General features: G+C 35.5%; 1 protein-coding gene across 8 annotated transcripts in view; it reads right to left on the reverse strand.

Annotated features, from left to right (window-relative positions):
* Window positions 1–26,984, reverse strand: part of Inpp5f (inositol polyphosphate-5-phosphatase F) — an 83,293-nt gene that overhangs the window by 2,817 nt on the left and 53,492 nt on the right. For 4 of the 8 annotated variants that reach the window (XM_078039450.1, XM_078039329.1, XM_078039277.1 and 1 more), the window contains exons 5-18: window positions 26,579–26,746; window positions 26,403–26,459; window positions 23,741–23,939; window positions 23,017–23,196; window positions 20,770–20,837; window positions 15,499–15,623; window positions 14,447–14,524; window positions 13,234–13,354; window positions 11,893–12,021; window positions 9,947–10,064; window positions 7,934–8,132; window positions 1,764–1,835; window positions 726–799; window positions 172–300 (exon numbers count right to left, since the gene is read on the reverse strand). In XM_078039450.1, coding sequence (XP_077895576.1) covers window positions 172–300; window positions 726–799; window positions 1,764–1,835; window positions 7,934–8,132; window positions 9,947–10,064; window positions 11,893–12,021; window positions 13,234–13,354; window positions 14,447–14,524; window positions 15,499–15,623; window positions 20,770–20,837; window positions 23,017–23,196; window positions 23,741–23,939; window positions 26,403–26,459; window positions 26,579–26,746 — 1,717 coding nt within the window. Of the gene's footprint in view, window positions 1–171; window positions 301–725; window positions 800–1,763; window positions 1,836–7,933; window positions 8,133–9,946; window positions 10,065–11,891; window positions 12,022–13,233; window positions 13,355–14,446; window positions 14,525–15,498; window positions 15,624–20,769; window positions 20,838–23,016; window positions 23,197–23,740; window positions 23,940–26,402; window positions 26,460–26,578; window positions 26,747–26,984 lie in introns of those variants that run through there. The other 4 variants (XM_040272947.2, XM_078039525.1, XM_078039577.1 and 1 more) reach the window with 4 other exon arrangements.

The following is a 26,984-nucleotide window of genomic DNA, read 5'->3' on the forward strand; positions in this document are numbered from 1 at the left end:
ATTCAAAGAAACTCCCTGTGATCCTGGGAACAGAGTTCGTATTTAAAGGTCTCAGATCACAATGCTGGACCACTACACTGTAGGCAATGTCCCCAATTCCATTTGGACTCAGAAGAATAGAATATATCAAGCCCACTGCTGAATATTTTTTATATCTTCCTCTTTTTTTACCTTTTCCATCTTCTTCTGGATTACGCATTACAGCTCTCAGTGTATGGAAATAACCACTTGCTTCTTTATATCTGTAGTGCAGTCGCATGCAGGAGAACTTTGGTTTACCAAAGAGTGTGGGTTCAGGACCTAAAAACCCAAATGAATACATGTAAAGTTATACCTTTCACATGACATTCACTTTCCTCTGTCACTTCAAAAGATCAACAAAACATTCATCAACTAGGTAGGTTACAAGTTTTCATAATCTAAATGAGAATGTGCAAAAGACAAGCTTATCGTGACCTTTTGATTTGATGATATATAAAAACTCTTTCAGTCTCAATTATTTAAACTTGATCCCTGGTGTTATCTTCACAAGGCAAAAATAATAGAAACCCAGTTATTATCAGACTATCTATCACTACTCTCTAAGACTAGAAAAGAAGTCTAAAGACAAAGACTACTTGAAATATCCTCTTCTGGTTTCTATCAGATACTTACTCTACCAGTCACTTAAAATAATCTGACCTACACTTGGAAGCAACAGAGTTGGTTAGGATGTTAAAATTTACCTATTTCTATTTTTTCCAGGCCTTCTAGACTCAATCGTTGATATTGGCTTACTTTATCAACTTCATCATCATAACTAGGAAGAGGGAGGAAAAAAGATTACAATTAAAAGCATTTTTCAGCCAACAAGCCAAATATAACTAGTAAACTACTACATGCAGTTAAAATAAAATCTTCCCTAGCACAATAGTCTGGAGTAGAGTTAAAACATAAGAAATATTTTCTAAACAAGAATAACACATATAGTTTAACAGCTAAAGAAAATTGGCTTATAGATCTTACACTAAAAAAGAAACCAATTACAAGGCAAAAAAAAATCATGTTACAAAAGTTTTAAAAAACAAAATCTAAAACCTAACCTAAAATGAAGGCAGAACACTCAAAACTACTTAGAAATATTTTAGCAGATGAAAATTCCATGTGATTTATACCAACAGGCATCTGAAATGAGGACTAAAAATATAATTCTAACAAAGCCAAAAATAAGTAAATATTTATTTAGAAAATATAAATTAGAACTCAATTCTGCTAGAGCATGAGGAAATAATAAAATACTTTTATTTTGCAACTGGCATTGTTAATTGGTAGTCTTTCTGGGAATGGATCTGACAATGAACCTCAAAAGTCACATAATTTCACATATCCTCTTGACCAAAGAGAAGCTGGTGTGTGTGCACAGGGACATATACATACAAGTTATCTGTATATGAATAGCTAACATCATTCATAGTATCAAAAATCTGGAGGTAATTCGATACCTAACAATGGGGAAAATAAAATGCTTTATATGGTATGCTGATACAAAATGGAGTATATGAAAATCTGGGAGCCACACAGATATAATACTAAGCTAAGAAAACACTGTGTGACTCTTAAAAAACAGATTAATAATTCTTAAATTTTTCAAACTGAAAAATATTTCAATGAAATTTTATAATAAAAACCAGATTCTTTAACATTTTTTGCTATGAATTCTAAAAAAAAATTTTTTCCAAATTTAAAAAGAAAATTGAAAGCTCAAAACGAATAAAGCAACTTACTAGGCCACGTAGTAGGCAGAGTTAGAAAGCAGTAGCAGCACATCCACATCTCTATGAGTAGCATCAATGAGGCTAAACAAACATGACACAGGTAATTAAATATCTTCATCTGCATTTTTGGTCAAGCAAATTCCTACAGCAGAGTCATAATGACAAAAGACTAGCCAAGTGAACAAAAGAAAAACAATTTGGAGTTAAATGTAATGCAATCAATGCATTTGGAAAATTTTAAAGCAATAAGAAAAAACAGATTTGGGAAGTGGGGGAGGTGGAAAGAAGGACTGGATCTGAGGAGAAGTCCTTTCTCAAAGAGAAGTAGCCAGAAAAGGGGAAAAGGAGGAGTCCTCAGGGAAAACAGGATAATTGGGGGGGGGAGGTGGTAGGCGGTTAGTGGGAAGATAAGAAAATGTAAGACAGAGGAATCATAGATTACCTCATTGTCTAACATTCAAAACAACACTATACATTTACGATATTTTACACTCCTATAGAATACATCTCTTCAAAAGAGTTTTACATAAATATAACATTTATGTGCAAAAATGAAACAAATCCAAGCTACATTCTATTTTCTCACTATAGATCAAAATAAATAAAAAATACAAGTTAGTGTTGATGGACCATTAAATCAAAATCATAGTAAAATGTATCTCATAAAATTAATAAGGAAACGGTCAAAGTATAAAATCTACAAATTTCTGACAATAGGAAGAATGTGAAAATATGAAAATATTAATCTAATATCAACAGGCTTTCCATGATCAAAAGGTGGTGCATTCTCATAACTAGTCTCTAAATTCCACTGGAAGAGTGGACATTTCTGTCTTAAGATTTCAAGATTTCATAACAAAATCGCTAGATCTTATAAAAACGCCAGTGGAAAAGCAAATAAAAAACAATAGCGGAAAAAAGATTCGTAGATGGAACGAACTTAAGCCAGTACTTAATCTGCGTAAGAATGAGGTCATTGTTTAACGGGTACTGCGGGATTTACTAACATCTTCAACTGCAGTCTTCCACATCCGCGGCACCTTGCTGCGGCATGACTCTAGCAGTCATCTAAAACAAATGCACCTCAATTTTCGCCTAATAAACTGAAGAACACAATGAGGAAGAATAAGATGCCAGAACCCGATAAAACAGATTGATTCTAAGAGCCAAAATTTGAGCATTATCCAATGAATGGGAAAAAGAAAACCACATATTCAACGATCCAGGGAGCTTCATTGAGAATAATACCGAATAACACAGTAATATGCGATTTCATTTTATGCATTGATACTTACGTGCATTCAGAAAATTGTTGCTTGAGCCAAGCCCAAAAAATACGTCACGACACATATTTTTATATGAAATAAATTCTACTCTACTAATTACAGAGATTACCTTCATCCTATCTTCCTAATTCGGCATTAATATTTACATCAGGCAAACATGATCCTCAGTCTAAAACATTATGTCCTTAATGAAAAGCACTTGGCACATAATAGGCGGTCGAAAAATGTCGGCCCTCCCCCCACCCGCATTTTTACTGAAGTCTTAACTGCAGTAAATACTTAATTTCCCTCCCCACCCACCCTTACCCCATTAAAAAAAAAAAGCACTTTTAATACGAACAAGAAAGAAAAAGAAAGACCCCTTAGGTGCTTCCCCACCCCCCACATCTGCAGCCTTGAGGATGCTGCTCTATTCATTTTTGTTTTCCCGCCACTGAGGCAAACCCTCCTTCCACACTATGAAGACAAAAATCGCCAGCACCACATGCAGCCCGACCACCGCGACAATAGTCGCATAGAAGGCGCTGTCTTCAGGGGACATTAACATCAGGCTCTGGAAAAGAAGTAATTTACAGGAAAAATATAACCCCACAGGAACTTTAACCATAAGTCCTGCAAAAAGGAGAAAAATCTTAAAAGTCATGGCAAGAACGCCTTCAGACTTGGGCTCGGCAGCATTGGCGGCGGCAGCCCGCTGCGCGGCTGGTGGAGGCCGGTGGGAGCGCGGCATTGTCAGTCGGTCCGTCCGTCCGTCTGTCCGTTGATGTCTCGAAGCTCAGTCTAGAGCCACCTGCACCCTAGCTCGCGCCTGCAGTGAATGCGGCAACTGCTATGCGGCCGCGCCAAGTCACGCCCAGGGGACACGTCTGGTTTCCGGCCGCCCACTTCCGGCAGTGGCTGATTGGCAGTGCGCATGCGCACCTTGCTCTGCGCATCCAGCGCCCTCCACGGAGGGCACGGACCCCGGCCCGGTGGGGGAAGGGCGCTGGGTGGTCGGCTCCCGCGATACTTGGCTCGCGCCTTCGCAACGGTCGGCGAGCAGCGGACCTCGGCCGTATCTGACCCAGCAACAGGCCTGATGGAGAGTGGTTATCCCGTGGCTAATCACTCAGCGAAACCTGGTAGGGGCAGCGGGGCTTTGAGTGTCCAGAGGGCGAGCTGAATAGAACCGCTACACACTTGGCTTTGTAGAGTGGCTGAAGGACATATCTGTAGTTTCCTCTCAAATTTAAGGACCTCTTTCCCATTATCGCCAGACTGTGCTGCAACAACTGGAGGCGGGAAAGGAGGTGGCGGGAAAGGACACAAAAGGCTTGAGAGGTCAGCCCTTACGTGCAGGGGCTGTACGAAATGGCCCTGTTGCGCTGGACAGCTCCCACAGGGCCCAGGCGGAAAAGCGCCGCAGCTCCGGGCTCCCGCCAGCCACGGCTTGCCGCAACTATGCTGCGGCAGGGACTGCGGTTTGGCGAGGGAGGCACTGTCTCACGCATAATTAAGGGGATAACACAGGATTAATGCAGTACTTTTAAAAATCAAAATTACTGTAAAAATATGACCAAGACATCAAAAAATTAAGACAGTAAGGGTTTCTGCATTTGTACAATCCTTCCTTGTTTGCCTGACCCTAATCCCCACCCAGACCTTGGTAAAACTATTTACAACTCAATAAAAATATAAACGTTTCAATTTAAAAATAGGCATTGAATTCGAATGACATTTTTGACCCCTAAGGAAGATACAAAAAGAGCCAACAAGCACAAGAAAAAAAAATCCTCAACATTTGTCATAAGGGAAATGCAAATCAAAGCTAAAAAGGTATACCTTACTTCAAATACACTAGGATAACAAAAAATCTTTTTAAAAGGGCAAAATAAGTGTTGGTCAAGTCTGGAGAAATTGGAACCCTCATACATGCTGGTGTAAGTATGAAGTAGCACAGCCACCGTGGAAAATATTTTGGCAGCTTCTCAAAAGTCGAACGGGATTACCAAATGAGCTGGCAATTTTATGCCAAAATATACACTCAAATGAACTGAAAATATGTGCAAACAAAAGCTTGAATACAAATGTTCATGCAACACTGTAATAGCCAAAATGTGGAGATAATCCAAAAGTTGTGTATATCCATACAATGGAATGCTGTTCAGTTACTTGAAAAAATGAGGTTTGTGCCACAATGTGGATAAACTCCAAAAACATGCGAGATCAACCAGTCACAAAAAGTATTATTCAACTTATATGAATTGTAGACCACTCCATCCCCCATATTTCCTGAACTTCCAAAAGGGGTTCATGTTGGAATCAGCCACAGAGTGATTTAGTGCCTCTCATTAAAAAGAAATATGACTTCTGATAGACATACCCTTTCCTTCTATCCAAGCCAAGAAGCTAAAACATGATCTGAGAAGCCACCACCTTCAAAGTATCAGCCTCACCATCTGCTCCATCCATCTCATCCTATCCCAAAGCTTCAACAAAAGCAGTTTCCAGCAAAACAGTAAGAACAGGAACACACAAAGGCCAAAATACCCGGCACATGGCCAGTACTTCAACCATTGTGAGATACAGCCAGTCTGGCATAGTCAGCCTTAGAGGAGATTCTTCTGGAGAGTCTCAAACTTTAGCTGCAGTGGCTTGAGAATCAACATGTCATTCCCTCAGACACTGACGCTGGCCTGGTTAGCAGTGGGACTCCCCTGCACACCTCTGCCTTAGACCTGAGGCAGCTTCTCTGGATCAAAGAACTAACAGAACCACTCTCCATCAGGCACTGGCTCCATGTTAGTGGAGAAAATACAAACTTTTACAACCAATAAGACAAGGAAGGTAGCATCTCAGCTGATGATTCTTGGGTTGATGGGAGATCCAGAGTCTTTCAGTATTCCAAAGGTTACCAATTCCAGAGTTACCAAAGACTATGATACAGATGGGCCTATTTTGTACACAAGGAAGAAGATGAGAACGAGGATGGCAGTAGAAGCTTTGGCAAGTAAAAAAGGCAAAGGATACTTTGCATCACTTGATAACCAACCACCTGAGGAAGAATTAGAGGACAAATATATCATGTAATAACGTCTGAGGAAGAAAAGGGAATCTAAGGACAAACTAGAAACTAGTCAGGAAACTCAGCAAGAGGCCCACACCTGAATATACCCTAAAACAAAAGAATGAAGAAGTAGAACAAGAAGCAAAATACAACTAAAAAGGGGCTGGAATTGTGGCTCAGCAATGGAGTGCTTGCCTCGCACGTGTGAGGCGCTGGGTTCGATCCTCAGTACCAAATAAAAATAAACAAAGGTATTGTGTCCATCTACAGCTAAAAATATATATATATATTAAAAGAAAATACAACTAAAAGGCCAAATCAACAAAAAGCTCAGCCTGAGATCACAGTGACACAGTTATAAGCATGACGTATACTGTGACATTTAATGAGTATACAGAGATTACTATTCCCCTGTCTGTGACTGCCAGACACACAGTCCTACAAACAAGACAGCAATAAGGACAGAATAAATAAGACTGCATTGTCCATCATGAAATATAAAACTAACCCTGGGTTTCAATTCTAGTATAAAAATTAAAATATGTATGTATGTAAACACATATACATATATATTTTATATTTTTTGGTACCAAAATACAGTTTTTAAACAAATGGCTTAAAAGAACACAAATTTTTTGCTAAGATGTGTGAGAAAAACCTCACCTCACTTTAAAGGTATGCAAATTCTATCCATACATACAGTATTTACTATCAAAATGAAATCTTCCATGACATTAACTTCATGGAAGTTTTGTCTATGAAGTAAGTCAATGTTACTTTTTATTAATGTTAATATATGTAAATACTATCTTCATTTGATTGTGCTTTGAAGCATATTTAATGTCCCTTTTATTAAAATTACATGAAATGTACAAGATAAAATCTAGAATGCTTTATTCTCGGAGCGGAGCTTGGCCTAGAATTTCCTAAAATGTTTTTGATTTTATAATATTGAAGATTACTGTTTTAGATTTGTGTAAAAGCAAGCAATTTGGTAGATCAATTTAGATTCTGCTATTCACTGATATTTTGAAGAACCACTTGAAACTGGATGCTTTTTGTTCAAAAAAATGTCAAGTATTAGTCAGCCTATTTATTTGATGAAAGGCTAGGACCACTTTATATCCAATAAAAATAATAAGCATCACTTGTATCTCTTATTGCACTCACTTATGTGCATCAATACAATAAACCTAAACTCTGGAGATGGCAAGGCAGGATCCACACTGCCAGCTGCAGGCTGCAGTTGGCCAATATCAATTTTTTTTTTTTTTGTAACAGGGATTGAACTCAGGGGCACTCGGCCACTAAGCCACATCCCCAGCCCTGTTTTGTATTTTATTTAGTGACAGGGTCTGAGTTGCTTAGCGCCTCACAAGTTGCTGAGGCTGAATTTGAACTCACGATCCTCCTGTCTCAGCCTCCTAAGCCTCTAGTATTATAGGAGTGTGCCACTGTGCCTGGTGGCCAATATCAATTTTTAAAAATCAAATTTGTATTAAAATACTTATTTTAATTACTGAGTTTTTTAGCACTCCCTTAATTTTGCACCCACTGTATCTTTTTTTTAATTTAATATTTATTTTTAGTTTTCGGCGGACACAACATTTTTTATTTTTATGTGGTGCTGAGGATCGAACCCAGTGCCCCGCACATGCTAGGCAAGCATTCTACTACTTGAGCCACATCCCCAGCCACCGTGAGTATCTTAAGTTAGTACTTCAGCAGCAGTCCTATACTAAAAATTGCCATGCATCATGCATCCACGCCCACAGCTAGCATTAACTGTGACAACTTACCAACATCAGGTTAAGCAGGTTACTTATCAGGACACCATTTCAACTCACCTGGGATCACAATCAATGAGTGCCCAGCCCCCATGGAATTTCTCATCATCAGGCAGTAGTAACTTCATGTAACTTTGTAAGAGCTGACTAATTAGTTCCTGGTGGCTTCTCTGATTTTCCTTATGCAAAGCTTCATGCTCTTTCTCCTTAGTAAATATGGAATAAAGATCTTCTGTCACTGGAATGCCTTGCATCAAATCTAGGGTGGAAGAGTTAATATCTATTATCAATAAGCTAAGTAAGACCTAAAACTTTAAGAATACAACATAAACATAAATCTTTATAATCTTTACTTGGGCAAGATTTTTTAGATATGGCACCAAAATCTTAAACAACAAAAGAAAAAAATGTGACAATCATCAAAATTTAAAACTTTTGTGTTTCAAAGGGCATTATCATGAAAGTGAAAAAGACAACCCACAGAAAGAGGGGAATATTTATGACACAATATCTGATAAGGGACTTGTATACCCAATATTTTAAAAACTCCTATGACTTGATACTAAAAAGAAAAACCAATTTTAAAATATGGTCAAAGATTTGTATAGACAAGCTAACTTCCTCCTGAAGGGGCATGCTATGCTGCTGAAGCTTAAATAAATCATTACAATCCCATTCCTGTAAAGAAATTTAGGACAGTGAGCCCTGAGATATCTCTGGGAAAGAACCACTAACCCTACAAAGGGAAGCAATAAGTCAGAACTTCTACTGGCCTCCATCTCTATACCTTGAAGAAAACAAGTGTCAGAATCAGGATGAAACTGGTGGGATGGACAGTTAAATTGAGAGGATGACAGAAGCTGGGTTGCTATATCAACCAGTAGACTCAATAAACTGCTAAAATCAAATTCTCTAGTCATAGCATAGCTCAAACCACCTCCCACCTCCACTCTGGCAAATGAATCAAATTTCTTTATACCAGAATTCTCTAATTCCCAATTGGCTATTGTCTAGGCCCTGGTTTTTCATGTGTGCTTAAAAAAAAAAAAAAAAAGAATCTGGTTAAAAAAAGAGGAGGGGATAAAAAGATTCTCAGAAACCACAGGTAAGCTATGTTGCATTTGATTCTTTTTTAAAATTTTTTTAAATTGTAGTTGTACACAGTACCTTTATTTATTTTTATGTGGTGCTGAGGCTCGAACCCAGCTCCTCACACGTGCTTGGTGGGCACTCTACCACTGAGCCACAACCCCAGCCCCTGGATTTGATTCTAATCCAAAACACTCTGCATTTTCCATAAGCCTTAATTTTCCTTTAAAATTCCTCATTTTAAATCCTTAATTTTATAAAAATTAAAAGACATGTCAATGCATATATTCTCTACCTTCCTATTTCCTCTTCTAAATAATGATGAATTGGTAAGGATGCTGTCCAAATCTGATTCTCTACTAACTTGTTAAACCATGTTTATGGAAGAAGATGATGTATTTGTCCACCACAAGAACATTTGACAAATGCTTTAATGGGGGAAAAAAAAAACAATCTGGTTATATCACTTAGCCTTGAGTAATGGGAAAACAAACAAAATATGAAGTTTTTAGTTGTTGAGGTTTTAAGCAACTTATTCCACACTCCAGGAGCTTCAGCTTTGCTTTATGTTACAGGAGTAGCAAACTGACATATATGTATGAAAGTAGATGTTTTCTTTTGTTTCTCGAGCCAAAAATATCAGTCAAATTCTAAATCTTATAAAAATTTAAATCTTGGGCTGGGGATGTGGCTCAGCGGTAGCGCGCTCGCCTGGCATGCGTGCGGCCCGGGTTCGATCCTCAGCACCACATACCAACAAAGATGTTGTGTCCGCCGAGAACTAGGAAGTAAAAATTAAAAAAAAAAAAAAAAAATTTAAATCTGATTTATTGGGTAAGAGGTTCAATATAGAAACACAAGTATATTACAAAACATGAGTTGTGTTAATGAAGTTGATTTATGTAAAATTTTTAGTCACAGAGTAAACTTTTGAAGAAAGAATATAATAAATTTTGAGGGGAAAAAAACATTTATATTCCTTACCTATAACAGCTTGCCTATAAGCATCCTTAAACCGATTGAGGTAATACCTATTTGCTGAGTTAACTCCATCTTTCATAACTCCTGCTAATTTCCTTTCCCCTGTTCTTGTAAAGTCACCCTGTTAAAAGAAAAAGCCATTTTGACAATTTATTCAAACATAAAATATTCTCAAAATCAATTCTGGACTTTCATTTCAAGACTAGAATTATAAAGACTTCTATAATTTCCAAATCCTAACTTTAATAATTTTCAAATAGTGCAGTTAAGGTATTTATTAGTATTTGACTGATTCAAGCATGTCAAATAATTAAATATGCTATTTGTGGCACCAGTTTTCATATTTAGTTGGTATTTTAGGGTAAAGTCCTCCTTGGTAATTCGTAGAATTTCTAGAATTGACAGGCCAAAACAAAAGATTTTCAAGACTTTGGTATGATATTCAAGAACCAAATTTCTGAAGTGTAAAATGTGGATAGTTCCCTAGAATTTATTATAACAGAATTTAACCAGTGTGTGCATATGTGTAGATGAGTAGAAAGGGAAGACCACGATTTCCGTGGATCACTGCACATGTACAACAATCCAAAAAGGGTTTAAACTTCTGTTTTTCACAACAAACATGGCAGAGAAGATCCTTAGAGAGGCAGTAACTTACTTTTCATGCAAGAAAGATACATTCTTTCTTTTCCCATTCCAATCCCTCTTTCTAGCCAAGACAATCTCAAATACAGGCCTCATCCTTAAACTGAAATTTAAGGACCATGCTCCTAATCAGGCCATTCTTGGGGAATATTTGTAAAGTAATAACTATTACAGAAGACATAAACATGAATCCCAAAGAAGTTTAAAATCAAATGGGGTGGGGGAGCGGTCTTATTCTTTTTTTGTTTTTAAATATTTGTTTATTTTTTAGGTGTAGATGGACACAACACAATGCCTTTATTTTTATATGGTGCTGAGGATCGAACCTGGGTCCCGGGTCCCACCTGTGCTGGGCCACAATCCCACCGCTGAGCCACAATCCCAGCACCACATTCTTTAAATAATAAAATGTACAAGAACTTCTAAAGCTAATTTTTATATTTATCATTCAATCAAAAAGATGAACTATGTGATGCTTGTTAGGCCCTTAATAGTACAATTTGTAAAAGAAATATCCTGAGATGAACTATTACCTTGAAGGAAAATTAACAAAAACCTAATTTAACAAATTTGACTACTTCCTATTGCCCACAAAGAGCAATACACACAAAGGCAGCATTTGGTTTCCAGAGAATATATTTACATTTAAAATTTTATGAAGACTAGCTATATGAGATTGTCAAAGACTTATAACAGAAAATAATAAAGTACTTCTCCAGCACTTACTATGTGTTAGGGAATGTTCTAAATTCTTACAAGCATTTAAGTCTATTTCCATGATGACCTTTTACAATATGCCTAGTCTTACTGCAAATGAGACAGAAACTAAGTGACTTACCCAAGGTCACAGAGTTGAGGATTAGAATTCAAATTCAGCAAAGACAAATTATCATAATAGAGACCAAGTTCTGCCAATAGATATGCTTTGTTTTATCTCTACCCAGTTTTAAAATCCATTCACAGAAAATTCCAGATTTCTAGGCTCCCTTGAAAAACAAAGATATAGCAACAGAGGGCCTCCTAAGGAAACAGTGGACTGGCCCCCTCCAGGAACAGTAAATGCTCTCCTCAGTCTACTTCTCCCTCTGAACTAATGACAACCTGCTTGAGTCACATTACCTGGTAGCTGTAGGAATTTGAATGAATGACCTCTGCCTTAGCCAAACATTCCAGAAGGGAATAAACTACCCAGACCTGTCATCTGTAGTCTAGATAACTCTCTCTCAAAAACAAAGTTGATTTTAAATCATAGTCTAATCTGCATCCCACAGAACAATCCATAATTGCTTGCTGCACACATTCACCTTCAGAGCAGCTGTCCCAGCATACTGTCTGCTAATGGAGTCACCATTGTTAGCCCACATTATCTGGTAGATTCGATTACACTTCACAGGTAATGGCTGCTCCGGGAGCATCACACCTAATTTTTTCAGCTAAAAAGAACACATTGTTAGATTATATATGAGCCTAGAAACCATAGCATCAAATGTGTACTGTATAAAAAGAAAACATATTGACATAAAATTTAGGACCCTTACATTTAAAAAAATTTTTTTTCTGACATTTTAAAATAAAACACTGTTAAAATACAGCTTTATGAATCTATAGTTGAATAATATAAGGAAATATCCATAATTTTTTATTTATAATTTTCATGGGGGGGCAGGGCTTATCAGGAATTTGAACCTAGGACCTCTTGCATTTGTTATAATTTTTAATGTATTGTCTCACACTATTATATGTTAAATTCTTTGTTTTAAATTTGCCTACAAAATAAAACTAAATATTAGAAAAGCATAAGGAAAAATAATATTAACAAAAGCAAAGTAGTGAGTGCCCAGTAAATGTGAATTCTACTCTAGAGTTCTAAGAGTTTTTTCACATGAATTATCTCATTTACTCATCATAACACTATACACATCAATACTTTTATTAAAATAAAACAATATTAAGGTTTGGAGAGGTTAAGGTCTATGGTAGAGTCAAAACCTAGCATGTGATAGAGCCAGACTTAAATTCAGAAGCCTGGCTATTCAAACACTACATAAGATAAAGATTCAGTCACAAGGTTGTATCATGAAAAACAAAACACAAAAATCTAGAAACCATGCTAGGTATTTTCACTTAATTATTTATTTACTTACTGCAGTAGTAATTATTTATTTACTTACAGCAGTACCAGTAAGTATGCAGGGCCTCACACATGCTGGCCTCTGAATTGAGATCCTCCTGCCTCAGCCTCCTGAGTAGCTGGGATTATAGGTATATACCACCATAACTGGCTCACTATGGGGATTTAATTTTCAAATTCATTCACTTTAGGAATTTATATAATACAGGAACTTTATTATTTGGGTATTGGAGGACTGAGAGATCTAAAATGGAACACTGAGGTAAGAGAGATGATAGAAAACAATGAAGGAAATAGCTGCTACCCATAGGGCTAGGATAGAAGGGTAGCCACTTTATTCAACTTATTTCTAATAAAGTTTGTGGTTTTCAAGTTTTAAAGCAACAGTGATGTTTGTATTCTATAAATGTTCCATAGAACATCTGGAATTTGAAAAAATATTTCATTGTTTATTTATACATAAAAAACACTTAAAAATGATTATTTAGAATGAAATGAATGGACTCCAAGTTACCTGCTGTTCCATGACCACTCGTGCGATGGCAGCTTGGACCACATTGGTGCGATCCAGACAGTCCATGCAATTAACTCGAAAAATCCCTTCTTGTTTACATATTACCCCAGCTTGATCAACCCTTTTCAAAAACAGTATAGGACTATTTTACAATTTGAAATACTTTAATACATTTTTCAAAAAACAATTTTTTTGGGGGGGAAAGGTACCAGGGATTGAACTCAGGGGCACTTGACCACTGAGCCACATCCCCAGCCTTATTTTTTATTTTATTTAGAGAAAGGGTCTCACTGAGTTGCTCAGTGCCTCACTTTTACTGAGGCTGGCTTTGAACCCACAATCCTCCTGCCTCAGCCTCCAGAGCTGCTGGGATTACAGGTGTGGGCCACCATGCCTGGCTCAAAAACCACAATTCTTTAAAGTATAACAATAACAGAGCAGCATTAGTTAGCAATGTTCTTGGAATATCATTATGTGCCAGGAATTGAGTCTTTTACAGACAATGTTGTTAATTTACACAGTAAGTTGACAGTGACAAAATTATCCCCATTTTAGAAAACACAGCAAAACTGAGGTACAGAGAAAGAGTGATTTGTCACAAATCATATAACTACTAACTACTAGGCAGAGCTGAAAACAGAGAGCACTTTTAACACCATCTCCTTCCTCCTCTTTCGATTCAAAGTAGAAATGCATCTACACTATCTGGAACAGACTAACCTACTTTAACGCCTAGTGAGGAGTCAGGCGGCATGCCTTGTTCCTCTAATTTCTCTGGCCACCTGTTTAGTCTTAAAATTGAATTGAACATTCTCTCCTGTCCTTTAAGCCATTTTTTTTCTTCCTACATTTACCTCCTGTAGCTGAGAATCATTTTCCTTCTCTGTTAATTTTGAATTGCCTGAAAATTGAGTACCTCTAAATCTTCTCTCCCATGTTAGAGATGGTAAGAAGGAGAAAATGTGTACCAGAGAGCATGAAAAGGAATAAATGGATGTCCTTAAAGAATAGTTACAGAGCATTTTGCATCATTTTGCCCAACCACCTGACATCTGTTCCCTGTTCAAAGCTAACACTGCCTATTGGGAAGCAAAATAAACAAAACAAAAATGCTTTCTTAGGATGATGCTATTATTTTAAAGTTCAGTTGTACTAGACAAATGATTTCACATGACAGAGCGTCTTTCAGAATACCTTCTTACGAAATACCTACCAACACCATTTCATGTCAAGAATAATGTCATAAATGGCATCTGTTAGGGTTTGAACATTCTCAAACTTCATTCCTCGGCTAAAATCCATGTGAAAGAAAGAAAATAAAAATAAACTTAATTAAGATATAATTTTTTATCTTGGAAAAAATAAAGCAATTGTTATTACATGTATATGTGTTACTACAACAATGTATTACATAGCTAATTTTATAACTGTTTATAACTAATCTGCATTATGAAAGAAAGCACACCTAAAGAAAACACCAAAACATATTACACATATCAGAAGCTTCCCTCACCACCAAATCTCCAATATCTAGGCAAATTAACTAACCCAAGTTAGAGCCAGGAGTATGGCAAAACAAAACATCAGCAACAACAACAACAAAAAACAAAGAAAATCCAAAGAACACCCAAAACACCTTGCTTTCAGAATGCACAAATTAAAGACACCTTCAACAGATTCACCAATTGCCATTTTCCAGAGCAGACTCTATAGTTAAGTTAGTTCATAGGGACAGAGTGTGACTAATAGAGTATGAGAAGGTGATTTTTTAATAAGGAAACTCTGTTGTTTCTGCTAGGCTAGACCTAAGCAGAAAGGAAATGCTCTCCAACTGGTATTACAAAGCAAAAATGAAACTCTTAAGTCTCTGACATTTTAGAACAGAACAATTAACTAAAATATTATTTTAGCCAAAATAAGGTCCATATGAAAATTAAAACAAATGACACTCTTTCCCTAACAAAATTTTTTCTTCCCAGCAATGAAAGAAGAAACAAAAGTCCTTGTGGCAGTATCTATCATTAACACTGCAACCGGGCTGGAGATGTGGCTCAAGCGGTGGTGCGCTCGCCTGGCATGTGTGCGGCCTGGGTTCGATCCTCAGCACCACATACAAACAATGATGTTGTTGTGTCCGCCAAAAACTAAAAAATGAATATTAAAAATTCTCTCTCTCTTTACTGCTCTCTCTCTCTCTCGAACTCTCTTTAAAAAAAATAAATAACACTGCAACTGCTGAAAACTTATCTCAGGAAAGCATCTTACCAATGCTCATGGAAGTCAAAGGAAACGTAAGTGAGCTGTGAGTTGTTAAAGAGCAGCACTTGTTTAAGGTAAGCATCCCCAATAATCTTCTCTCTTCCTGCCTGGTCTACCAAGTTAATAATAACCTGTGATAATGAATAAAAGGAAAAAACTTAGGTTAATTATATATTAGAATCATAATGTGATTTTTAAAGATTTATTTGAAATTAAGTTTTAGAATTTTTCTACAACCATGCCTAGAAATTAATCTACTCAAACATTAATTTTTCCTATGAAATTAAAATTCCACTTGTAACATAAACTTGGGATTAGAGAATTATTTAAATCAATGGCATTAATAGCTTTTCTATACATTTGCAATAACCAATTAGAATATACAATGAAAACATGATCCTATATTTATAACAGTAAGTATTTTAAATGTCTAGAATAATTTTAAAAGAAATAAATAAAACCAGCATACTGAACATTATAAAACTGCTGAAATTTGTAAAAGAAAATCTGAATAAATGGAGATATGTATCATGTTGCTGAATGGCAAGATTCAACATTGTAAAGACGTCAATTCTCCCCAAGTTAATATATATACTCAATAATCTCAATCAAAATTTGACATATTAATTCTAAAGTTCATTTGGAAGAGTAAATACAAAGAAAACATTTGGAAACTAATAATAAAGAAGAATTTGCCCCACCGGAGAGCAAAATACATTCTGCATAGCAATTAAAACTGTGGAACTGGAGTAGAAACAGGTAACTGACTCAACGGAACAGGACTGATGGCCCAGACAAAGATCTAAGTCCACTGAGAAATCCAAGATACACTAACCATACCACTATGGCGAATATGGACTTTTCTATCAAAGGTATTGGGATAACTATATCCCCAAGGGTATTAGATAATTATCCAATGTCTCTGGGATATATGGGGGCCATACATTAGCTCTCTACATCTCATTAATTATAGAGAAAATAAATTCTAGACATATTATAATCTAATTTTTTCCCTCAATTTTTAGAAAAAAACAACTCAATGTTTCCATAATCACGGGTTGGGACGTGACTTTTCAAGCTCAACATAAAAAGCAGAGGGCATAAAGGAAAATATGGATAGATGTAATAACAAAAATTTTAAGCCTGTATGCCACTGTCAATATAAGGTTAAAAAAAAAAAAAGACTACCCAGGAGAATATACCAGCAACATGAAAACCAAAAATATGTAAAGAATATAATAAATCCAATAAGGAAACATTGGGTAAATTCACAAAAGAGAATGTATAAATAGCCAATAAATATGAGGTTACAGCCTTTTTAATAAATGAATGAAATAGAAAACTAGTTTTTACCTGTATATAGGCAAATGTGAATACTAAATACAGACAGCATTGGTAAATGTTGGAAAATGAACCCAGTTTCCATTGTTCCTGGCAGTATGAACTGTGTGTGCTCTTTTTTGGGAGCAACAAAGTGGTAGGTCAACTTTAAATATATATACTGTCTGATCCAGCAATTTTATTTCCAGAAATTTATTCTATAAAACACACAAGAATCCCAAAATATATAGAAGATGTTTTCTGGAAACTTTTTATAATAACAAAATAACTCGTAAAACAACTAGTATATTCTAAAGATCTACCAATGGAGAAATGGTTAACTAGCAGCCATAAAATCTTAAGTGAAAACAGTTTGCAGAACAGTATACAGGATATAGCTCTCTTTTTGACTTAAGTTTTGAATTGTGAATATGCATGTGTTAAGGTGTTTTCTGCTGCAAATGACAAACCACTGACTCAAATCAAGTAGCATGGTTCCAGAATGGCTAAATTCAGAGGTTCCCAGTACCATCAAGGACACTGGTTCTTTCCACCTCCCCCCCTTCTCACCCCCAGTATTGGGATTTGAACAGAGAATACTTGACCACTGAGCTACATCCCCAATTTTTTAAATTTCAAGACAAGGTCTTTCTAAATTGCTGAGGCTGTCACCAACCCTCCAGAGTAGCTGGGATTACAGTGTGCACCACCAGACTTGGAATTCTTTCTACCTTTTTTATTCTGCCATTCTTTTCATCTTTTTTATCCTACCAGCATATCAGTTAAGACTCTGGCTAGTTCTTTCAGTCTTGAGATAGCTGCAGCAGTTCCACATCAAATCCTGCCACAACAACCACAGGGGGACTATTGGTTCCTGTATCTCTTTTTATTAGAGCAGGAAATCTTTCCCCAACAGCCTCCCAGGGGACTTCTCTCCCATCATACTTTATTGGGCAAATCACCAATGAAGACACAGGCCCACGCCTAAGCCAATCACTAGCAAAATAAATGGTGCCACCACAAGTGAGTCAGACCAACAGTAGACCCATCGCCCTGGAAAGCAATTACCCAGGAAAAGAAGGTAGATAAGCAAACACTGTTGGAGCACTGTTAGAAATCAGAAAGTGTCTGCTCAATACAGACACCAATAAAATTGATGTGAAAATCAAAAGGAAGCAGGGGTAAGTGTAGGTTATGTTTTCTGCTTACACACCTCAGTACCACTCCAATCTTATGATGTGCCACTTTTAAAATGTGTTCTGTTCTTTTAGTGCTACTTACAATTACACATATCACTAATAAATGAACTTACATTGTTCAAATACAGAATAGGGCCAAATCCTCCTTTACCACAACCCAATCCCAAAGTCCTCCTTGACAATAACTCCTTTATCAGTTGGATGTGTCCTTTCAGATCACATAATTGCATTTCTGGACACTTGTGCATGCCATATATGTGTGTGGATAGGTGAATAAGAACTACTTATATGTAACTGACACAGTTTTGTTTTGTTGGATGTTTAAACTCACATACCACATGCTGTTAATAGTTTTTTATCTTCTTGCTCCACAATGTGATTTTAATATCTTTCCATCTTAGTATGTGTGGATCTACCTAATTCATTTTAAGCAACATTTATATATGCTGTATTTTATCATTGTCTACCTGATGAATACTAGTTTGTTTTTTATGCTGCAATGCACGTTTTTGTATGTGTCTTCTGGATTGAATATGTTTCTCTCAAGTAAATTTAAATTTTTCCCATTCAAGTTCCAGTTGTTCTACATTTTTGCCAAAACTTGGTATTTCTCATCTTTTTCATTTTAGCCATTTTGGTATGTGAGTCATGGTTTTAATTTGCATTCCCTTGATGATTAATGAAGTAGAGCATCTTTTCATGTTTTTTTTTTTTGGCAGGATTTTTTGGGGGGTTGTACATTTTTTTAAAATACATTTTTAGTTGTAGATAGACACATAACTTTATTTATTTATTTTCATGTGGTGCTGAGGATCTAACCCACGTGTGCTAGGTAAGCACTCTACTACTGAGCGACAACCCCAGCCCCTATACATCTTTTTAAATGAATTTATAAGAGTTTTTAAACATAAAAGAGATCTTTGTCATAGACATGCAATGGAAATCTTAAACATCTTCTCCCACTTTGTTAATTTTCTTTTCATTCTCTAATGGTTCCTTTTAATGAACAGAAGTTCTTTATTTCAATAAGGTCAAATTTATCAACTTTTAAAATTATAATTAGTGTTTTTAAGTCATACATTATTTTAATAAGGTTTTAACAAATGACACATAACATATATAACAGTATTTTCATATGTATAAGTTAATAAAGTTAAATAATCAATTGTGTTTTAATAAAAATTAATTTAAAGTCAAAGTCAAATCTATTAATTTTTTCATATGTTTTTTAAAAAACTATTTCCTTTATGGGTATTACCCTGTATTAAACTGTTAATAAAATATATGCTATACAATCATACATTGAAAACATGGGAAGGGGCCGGGGTTGTAGCACAGCGATATGGCGCTTGCCTAGCATGCGTGAAGCACTGGGTTCAATCCCTGGAACCATATAAAGAACAAAAGTATTATGTCCATCTACAACTAAAAAATATTGAAAAGAAAAGAAAACATGGTAAAACAATGGTTAGTGCCCTTTTAAGTTCTACTTTAGACCCAAAATAAGAGATATTCTATATTGCTTTCTAAATGCTTTAATGTTTAACCTTTCACATTTATGTCCATAATCTATCACAAATTGATTTTTGTATAAGGTATGTAGAATATCAAAAAGAAAAATTACTGTGTTAAACAGTATGTTTTGATTAATAACATTCAAAATGACTGTACCAAAATTGTACTTCTGCGAACAATATGTAAGAATTCAATATATAAATTCCTGCCTTCATCTCTTATTATTATATTCCTAATTTTTTTCTAATGTGAGAATTCCTTCCTGAGACTTTGTTTCATATTACATGAAGTTTATATATTAATTTGGAAAGAACTGAAGTCTATTCAAATTGAGCCTTTCCTTCCAGGAACATGATATTTTCTCTCCATTTAAATCAGGTTTTCTTTTGTGTTCTTCCACAACTTTTTTCTTTTCCACATACATTTTATCTTTTTGTATGGCTACTACATTTTAGATTATTTCTTCCTATTTTATGTATTATTACTATAAGATAAATGCATCCCATGGCATTACACATTCAGAGTGGTCACTGCTAGTAGATAACATTACTATTATATATTAATCTTGTATCAAAATTATTGAACTTGTATTTCACTTAAAAGCTTTTAATTGATTTTGGATTACATGATTACATTCCTACATATGAGTTTATGAAAGATTAGCAGAGAAAAAAAACAAGATACTGAAAAATGCATATCAAATTCTTATCTCTAGTAGGTAAAAAGAGGTAACAGTAACAGAGATGACTTTCAATTCTTAGTCTAGATACTTCTTGGATTGTTAACAATTAACTGATAGCATCTTCATCTATCTTGTCCAAATACAGTCTAAAATAACTGGAGCCAATGTGGTGGCACACACCTATAATCCCAATGACTCCAGAGGCTGCGGCAGGAGGATCACAAGTTTGAGGTCAGTCTCAGCAACTTAGTGAGACCCTAAGCAACTTAATGAAATCCTGTCTAAAAAAAAAAAAAAAAAAATCTTAAAGGGCTGGGGATGTAGCTCAATAGTAGGGCACCCTTAGGTTCAATCCCCAATACTGTAAAAATAAAATAAGTTGACTCCATAAATACTTTTTTTTAAAATATTCTTAGATTATACATGGTTTTTAACTTCATGACAATTGCTGCTTTGTTTAATTATGAATAATAAATTGTATTTCCATGAAATTTAAAGAAATAGAAACACAGTCAATTCTATAGATAAAGAAACATTTTACTACTACATATCAAAGCCCACCTGTTTTTTGTAAATTTTCAGTTGTTCTTCGAAATGGGCACAGAAATAGGCAACAGTTTCCTTTTCACCTACAAAGAAGTGATACAAAATCTATTTTTCCTTCCCATGTTTAAGACAAATTACTGTCTATTCCATCTTTATCCTTACTTCTAAATAATTTATTGACAACTCAAACTTAAGATTGTATATTATTTTAAAATAAAATGCTAATGAGAGGATATAGCTTTTCTAATTTTACATTTATATTTCTCTTGAATTAAAATGCTTAATGGCTACTTACTATATTTTAATTTTGAAATAAACCCAACCAAATTACTCCTATTTAAATTAAAAAAATAAAGATACATCAACCCAATGATATGTTAAATTTTTTAAAATAACATTTATTTTTAAATATGCTCCCATAAGATTTCCCAAAGAATCTATGTTTGAATAATCTTTATTCCTATGGGAGGAGCAAGAATGCTTTACCACCAAGCATGTTTGTAATATTTTCTTATGCCATAAACTCTCTACTTGCAGTTAGTATCTAATCCTAAAGAGTTGCCAGGGCCAGCTTTGGCAAAATGTAAACTTTGAGTTCAACATTTTCTAACTTGTCTGAATAACCTGAATTGGAACCCATAAATATCTTTTGCCTGCAACATTTCAGTTAGCTCTCAGATATAGCTACCAACTAATTCCCCAAGAAAAAATGCTTAGCTTGCTTCTAATTTGTCAAGTGTATAAGTAATGTAATTGAGCACATTCCATTTTAATGCTTTCTAACCCCATACCTCTGTATAGCATGTACTTTGTCTTTTCAGATGTTTTGTTTTGTTAGCAGATGGGTCTTAGATGAAACCTTATAATGGTTAAAATAACAGAGTTTGACAACTTCAGACATCCAGGAAATTACCTGACATAGAACTTCTTAATCTTAACACCTAAAAGCCCCATTCTTTTAATAACTGAATTCCCTGCTGTGAAATCTCTGTGCAAATGTCATACTAAAATAGTCATTCAACTGATATTTAACAATAAAAACAACAGGGAAAAAAAATAAAATGCTAAGCCAAAGAACTGTGATTGTTTTTTCCCTATTAGACTACATTAAAACACCTGAAAGTGCCAACTGTGAAACTATGACATTTAGTATTTATATATCCAGTCTACTTTTCACAAAAGATTTCATGTGACTTACAATTAAAAAAAGAAAAATCACTCTAATACAATGATATTTTAAAAACTGAGGTCTTACTGAATTATCCCAAAGAACACAAATTAACTTTTGAGAAAAAAAAATACCATAAGAAAAAATTTTAAAGCAACCACATTTAGTAATCTAATTAGATAAAAATGACTTAGTAGTACAATGCTGAAGTTAAAATACTGGAAGAAAATGAAATTCTCAATTAAAAAATAAATTACATTTGAGTAAAGTTTTCTCATTTTTTTTTTGGCAGATTTCATCTTTAAGCTATTTCCTGCCTCTACAAATATTGACTACAGGTACCCTTTTTTCAAAGTTAAACATTTAATAAAGCAGTCTTCAAAGAAACAGCAATTTAAAAATCTGTGAAATAAGGTGGTTTACTGTTGTAGAAATCTTTTTATTTATTTATTTACTTATTTATTTTTGTGGTACTGGGGATTGAACCCAGGGGCACTTTACCACTAAGCTACATCCCCAGTCCTTTTTATTTTTATTCTGAGACAGGGTCTCACAAAGTTGCTCAAGGTGGTCTCAAACTTGCCATCCTCCTGCCTCAGCCTCCCAGATAGCTGGGATGACAGGCATGTGCCACAGCACCCATCTTGGAGAAACTTTTTTTTTTTTTTTAAGTATTTATTTTTTAGGTGTAGATGGACACAACACAATGCCTTTATTTTTATGTGGTGCTGAGGATCGAACCCGGGTCCCGCCAGTGCTAAGGGAGTGCTCTACCTCTGAGCCACAATCCCAGTCCCAAGAAAATTTTAATGTTAAATAAATGACTCAGTCAACTATTACTATCCTGTGAGTATTATATCACTTTCTACTACATTTCACAGTAAGCGTTTTTGGTTTTGTTTTTGTGGTTCTGGGGATCAAACCCAGGCTTTGCAGGCAAGCACTTCACCATCAAGCAACATCCCCAGCCCTAAGAGTTATCATTTTGAATGAACTATATGGCAAAGCACTTCTAAATCTACCAAGTTCCTAATTTTTAAAAAATTATTCTCTCTGAAATAATCATTTGCAAACCAAATAAATGACATGCTTACTTTTGTCCAGCCGAGGTCTTGGATTATATCGATACCCAACTTGGCTCCAAAAGACAGGCACCGAGCCTCGTGTTTGAATAAATGACAGGGTATGATTATGAACATGAATTAATTGCTCAGTCTCCACATAATTTGCAACATTTCCATTTTTATCCACTCCTCTTCGTTTATAGCGCATTCCTGAAAGAAAATTAAAACAGAAAATGGCAACATTTTAAAAACTTTAGTTTGAGTAGATGAGGCTTCCTAATTAAATATAAGTCTTCCAGGAAAGCCTCGGGGATCCTACCTACAACTGGCGAGCAGAACAGTATCAATTTACCCCAAATCATAACTGTATGCATTTTGCTTTTAAAAAGTTCAATCTAAACCAGCTCCTCTAAACTGAAAGAGAAAGGCTCCTCCAAAGGCACTAGCACTCAGGAAGAATTTACCACTGGGGTACAGGCTGTCAGTTGGAACACCAATATTTAAAAGCACATCCCAAGTGACTTCCTTCTCTTCTGTATATATAAATCTCCTTTTCTATCTCATTTTGCTAACTCTCCTCTAATTAATCCTCTTCAAAAATTAGTCCCCAATTACATCACTATTTAGAGTCACCAAGCACTTTAAAGCCAACTGTGCTTCCAAATCCATAACCGTCATTAGCATTTCAACACATCTGCAGCTTTTCCATTCTTGTCTGGATCTAATTTGTATGCAATTATAGCCCTCTACTCACCTGCTCTGTGCCTACTCCGCCGTGAAATGAGAGCCACTAGAAATCGTGGGTGAATGTCATCTACACAGGTGGACTCCTGTGGGGGGGTCTCTGGGCTACTTTTCTCATCATCAGATGATTCATTATAATTAACCACAAGTTCTTCAATTTGCACAAAACCTTGGATAATAGGGATAATCCAAAAGTCCACATCTGGCATCTGAAAACAAAATGAACAATGCATTGTTTATATTCTTTATATTCTGTTACTTTCTTAAGGCAAACAAGAGTCAGCATATACATGTCAGCTTATTAGAGGCAGAAACCTTCCATTCTTCACCCATATTTCTGCTTACTGAACACTAAGGGAGGAAGGAAAGAAAAGAGATTTAAATGAATTGTGGTTTCAATTACCAAAAAATGTAAAGAAGGCCTTTCCTTTTCTTTAGTGATCATTTTAAAAGAGCAGAGAGAGAAGGTAACACAGGAGAGAGTGCATGGGTAGAAATTCAAGCTCCACCACTCTCAAAAGTGCTGAAGAAAATGGCCCACACCATGCCTCAATGACCTCCTGGGATAGGAATAACTAATACTTCATAAGGTTATTGTGAAAGCTAAGTGAATTATATATGTAAAGTGTTTAACACAGCGCCTGCCATAGAGTAAGTATTTCACAAATGTAACTTTTGTGATTATTCCTTTTGGTATACAAAAATAAGGCTTTAAAGTTTTGTTTTGTTTTGTTTTGTTTTTTTACTTATTTTTTAGAGGTAGGGTCTATGTTGTCCAAGCTGATCTCAAACTCCTTGACTCAAATAATCCTGCTACTGCTACCTCAGCATTATGAGCATCTGGGGCTATGGTATGTACCACAATGTTCAGATCCTTAAAAGTTGATTTTCAGCTCACTATCATATTAAGGCTTTAATAAAATGCAATCAACTCTTATTATTGTTTTTTAAAGAGAGGGTGAGAACGAGAGAGAGAGAGAGAGAGAGAGAGAGAGAGAGAGAGAGAGAGAGAGAGAGAATTTTTTTTGATATTTATTTTTCAGTTTTCGGCGGACACAACATCTTTGTTTGTATGTGGTGCTGAGAATCAAACCCGGGCCGCACACATGCCAGGAGAGCGAGCTAGCGCTTGAGCCACACCCCCAGCCCTCTTATTGATTATTATGAAACACATAAGTCCACCTTATTTTCTAGTTTAGAAAAACACTTGCTTCACCAAACTAAAATCCAAACAGTAAATGAACAACAACCAAACAAACATTGTACTGCTAGGTATTGAACTCAGGCCTCACACACGCTAGGCAAGCATTCTACTACTAAGCTAAGTCCCAGGTCCTATACATCTTATATTAAAATGTCAACCAACATAATTAGAAGAGTATAGATTAGAGATTTTCCTCCTTTCTTTCAGAATAAGTATATTCAGATTTCTCAATTGACTATATACAGAGAATATAAAAAGCCTCCAGAAAGCTACTCTTAGTTCTACATTCTCTCATCTTCCTAACTGGATGCAGCCTTGATCTCAGCATCAGTTTCAAATCCACCTTTTTCTATAATCAGGTAGTCCAGGTTCCATCTGTTTTGTTTTGTTTAGAGAGCCTTCAGATAGGATTTTAGGAAGGCAGAGTTGAAACAGTGAGGTGACAGATCTACTGCATTCATTATTCTTCATCACCATTTTCACTATTTGTGTTTTTATTCTAGCCACAATTGCAAGGCTCATGACAAGAACAGAGAAATGTGTTTTGCCAAATGTCACCTATATTTCAAGTATCAGTTTTAAGTGGTAATGTAAATCTTTTTGAGAAAACTCAGGAGAATATAATTCAATATTGTCATAATACACAACAAGTTCTCATTATACTTATTGTGCATTCGTTTATTTTTTCTGTCACCAGGTTTTGGTGGTCATAGTTTGATCAGCTTTATAAATAGAGGTGAGAACAATTTCAAACTTCACACCACTAGATAAAGTGAAAATCATTTATTCAAACCACACTTGTGGAAAGAAAAAGAAAGGAGAAAAAATTCTGAAGGTTAAGAAAAAGATAACATATGATCCTATTTAGCTTATTTGCCTGCTTTGTTTAGTATCCAAAACAGTAAGTGGCAATAGCAAGGCTTCAATAAGTATTTGTTGATTGAATGAATGAACTAACTATCTTTGCATGGTCATAATTCTCCAACATAAGTAAAAGGGAAGGAAGAAAGTGATTATCAAGCAAGAAAGAACCTCTGATGAGATGTAATTATCTCATTATATTCTGTGTCTTCTCTGAATCAAACACTGGCAGTATTAGAATGGCCTTAGGGATTTATCTACTCCAATTCCCAGATGAGAAAAAAGAGGGAAAAGGAAGGAAGTGAGTGGTACCATTACAGGAAATGGGGGCTTCAACATTTGACTGGGTACAAACAAAATACTTCTTCATAAGAACTCTTTGGACATTAGTTTCACAGCCTTGTTTTACAACTATCTTGTAGGAACCTAGGCAATGGAACTAAAAACTGCCTTAAAGGAATGCCTTGATTTTTCCTAGCTAACTAACTCCCTTCCATAGGGGAAAACATAGTGAGATTTAAAAATTTATCTTAATGCAATTTAAAAAAATTTGCTAACAACTATAATTTAGGATTATATAACAACTATAACTTTAGAAACTACTCACACCAATCTCAGTAAGATCTCGTATCATATATTTATTCCAGAAAAATCGGTCATCAACCTAGAAAAAAACCAGAGATAATCCAGTTCAAAAACACATTATTTCAGTTTTTTTACAAAAGACGAAAGGGTCAGCAATTGTTCCAGAGGGCAAACCCTGCTTGTATCTGTGAGTTGTACCTTTTGCCAGAGAGGACGGCTGTCCTTCTCCCCAGTGCTCTGTCTCTGCACGGAATTGGTCAGGTCATAAGTCAAGCTATAATAAAAGGATTCTGAATCCATAAACATCTTTAGCAACTCTTCAAGTAATCTTCTCTCCAACTTCTCCTTTTCTTTACTTTCCTTAACCTATAAGAAATTAACCTACTATTACTGCAGGAATTAAATGTGAAGTATTTGAGTAAGGCTGGAAGTGAAGCTGCACGACAGAGAGCTTGCTTACCATGTATAAGGCCCTTAGTTCAAACCCCAGTACTAAACAAACAAACAAAAGTAAAATATATGGGTAATACAAGACTTCCAAATTAGAATATGAGGAGACACTGCTTCATAGAACAAATAGTTTGAAAATAAATTTACTGGCAGA

The sequence above is a fragment of the Ictidomys tridecemlineatus genome, chromosome 1 (genome assembly GCF_052094955.1).
Source record: "Ictidomys tridecemlineatus isolate mIctTri1 chromosome 1, mIctTri1.hap1, whole genome shotgun sequence".
Taxonomy (NCBI): Eukaryota; Metazoa; Chordata; class Mammalia; order Rodentia; family Sciuridae; genus Ictidomys; species Ictidomys tridecemlineatus.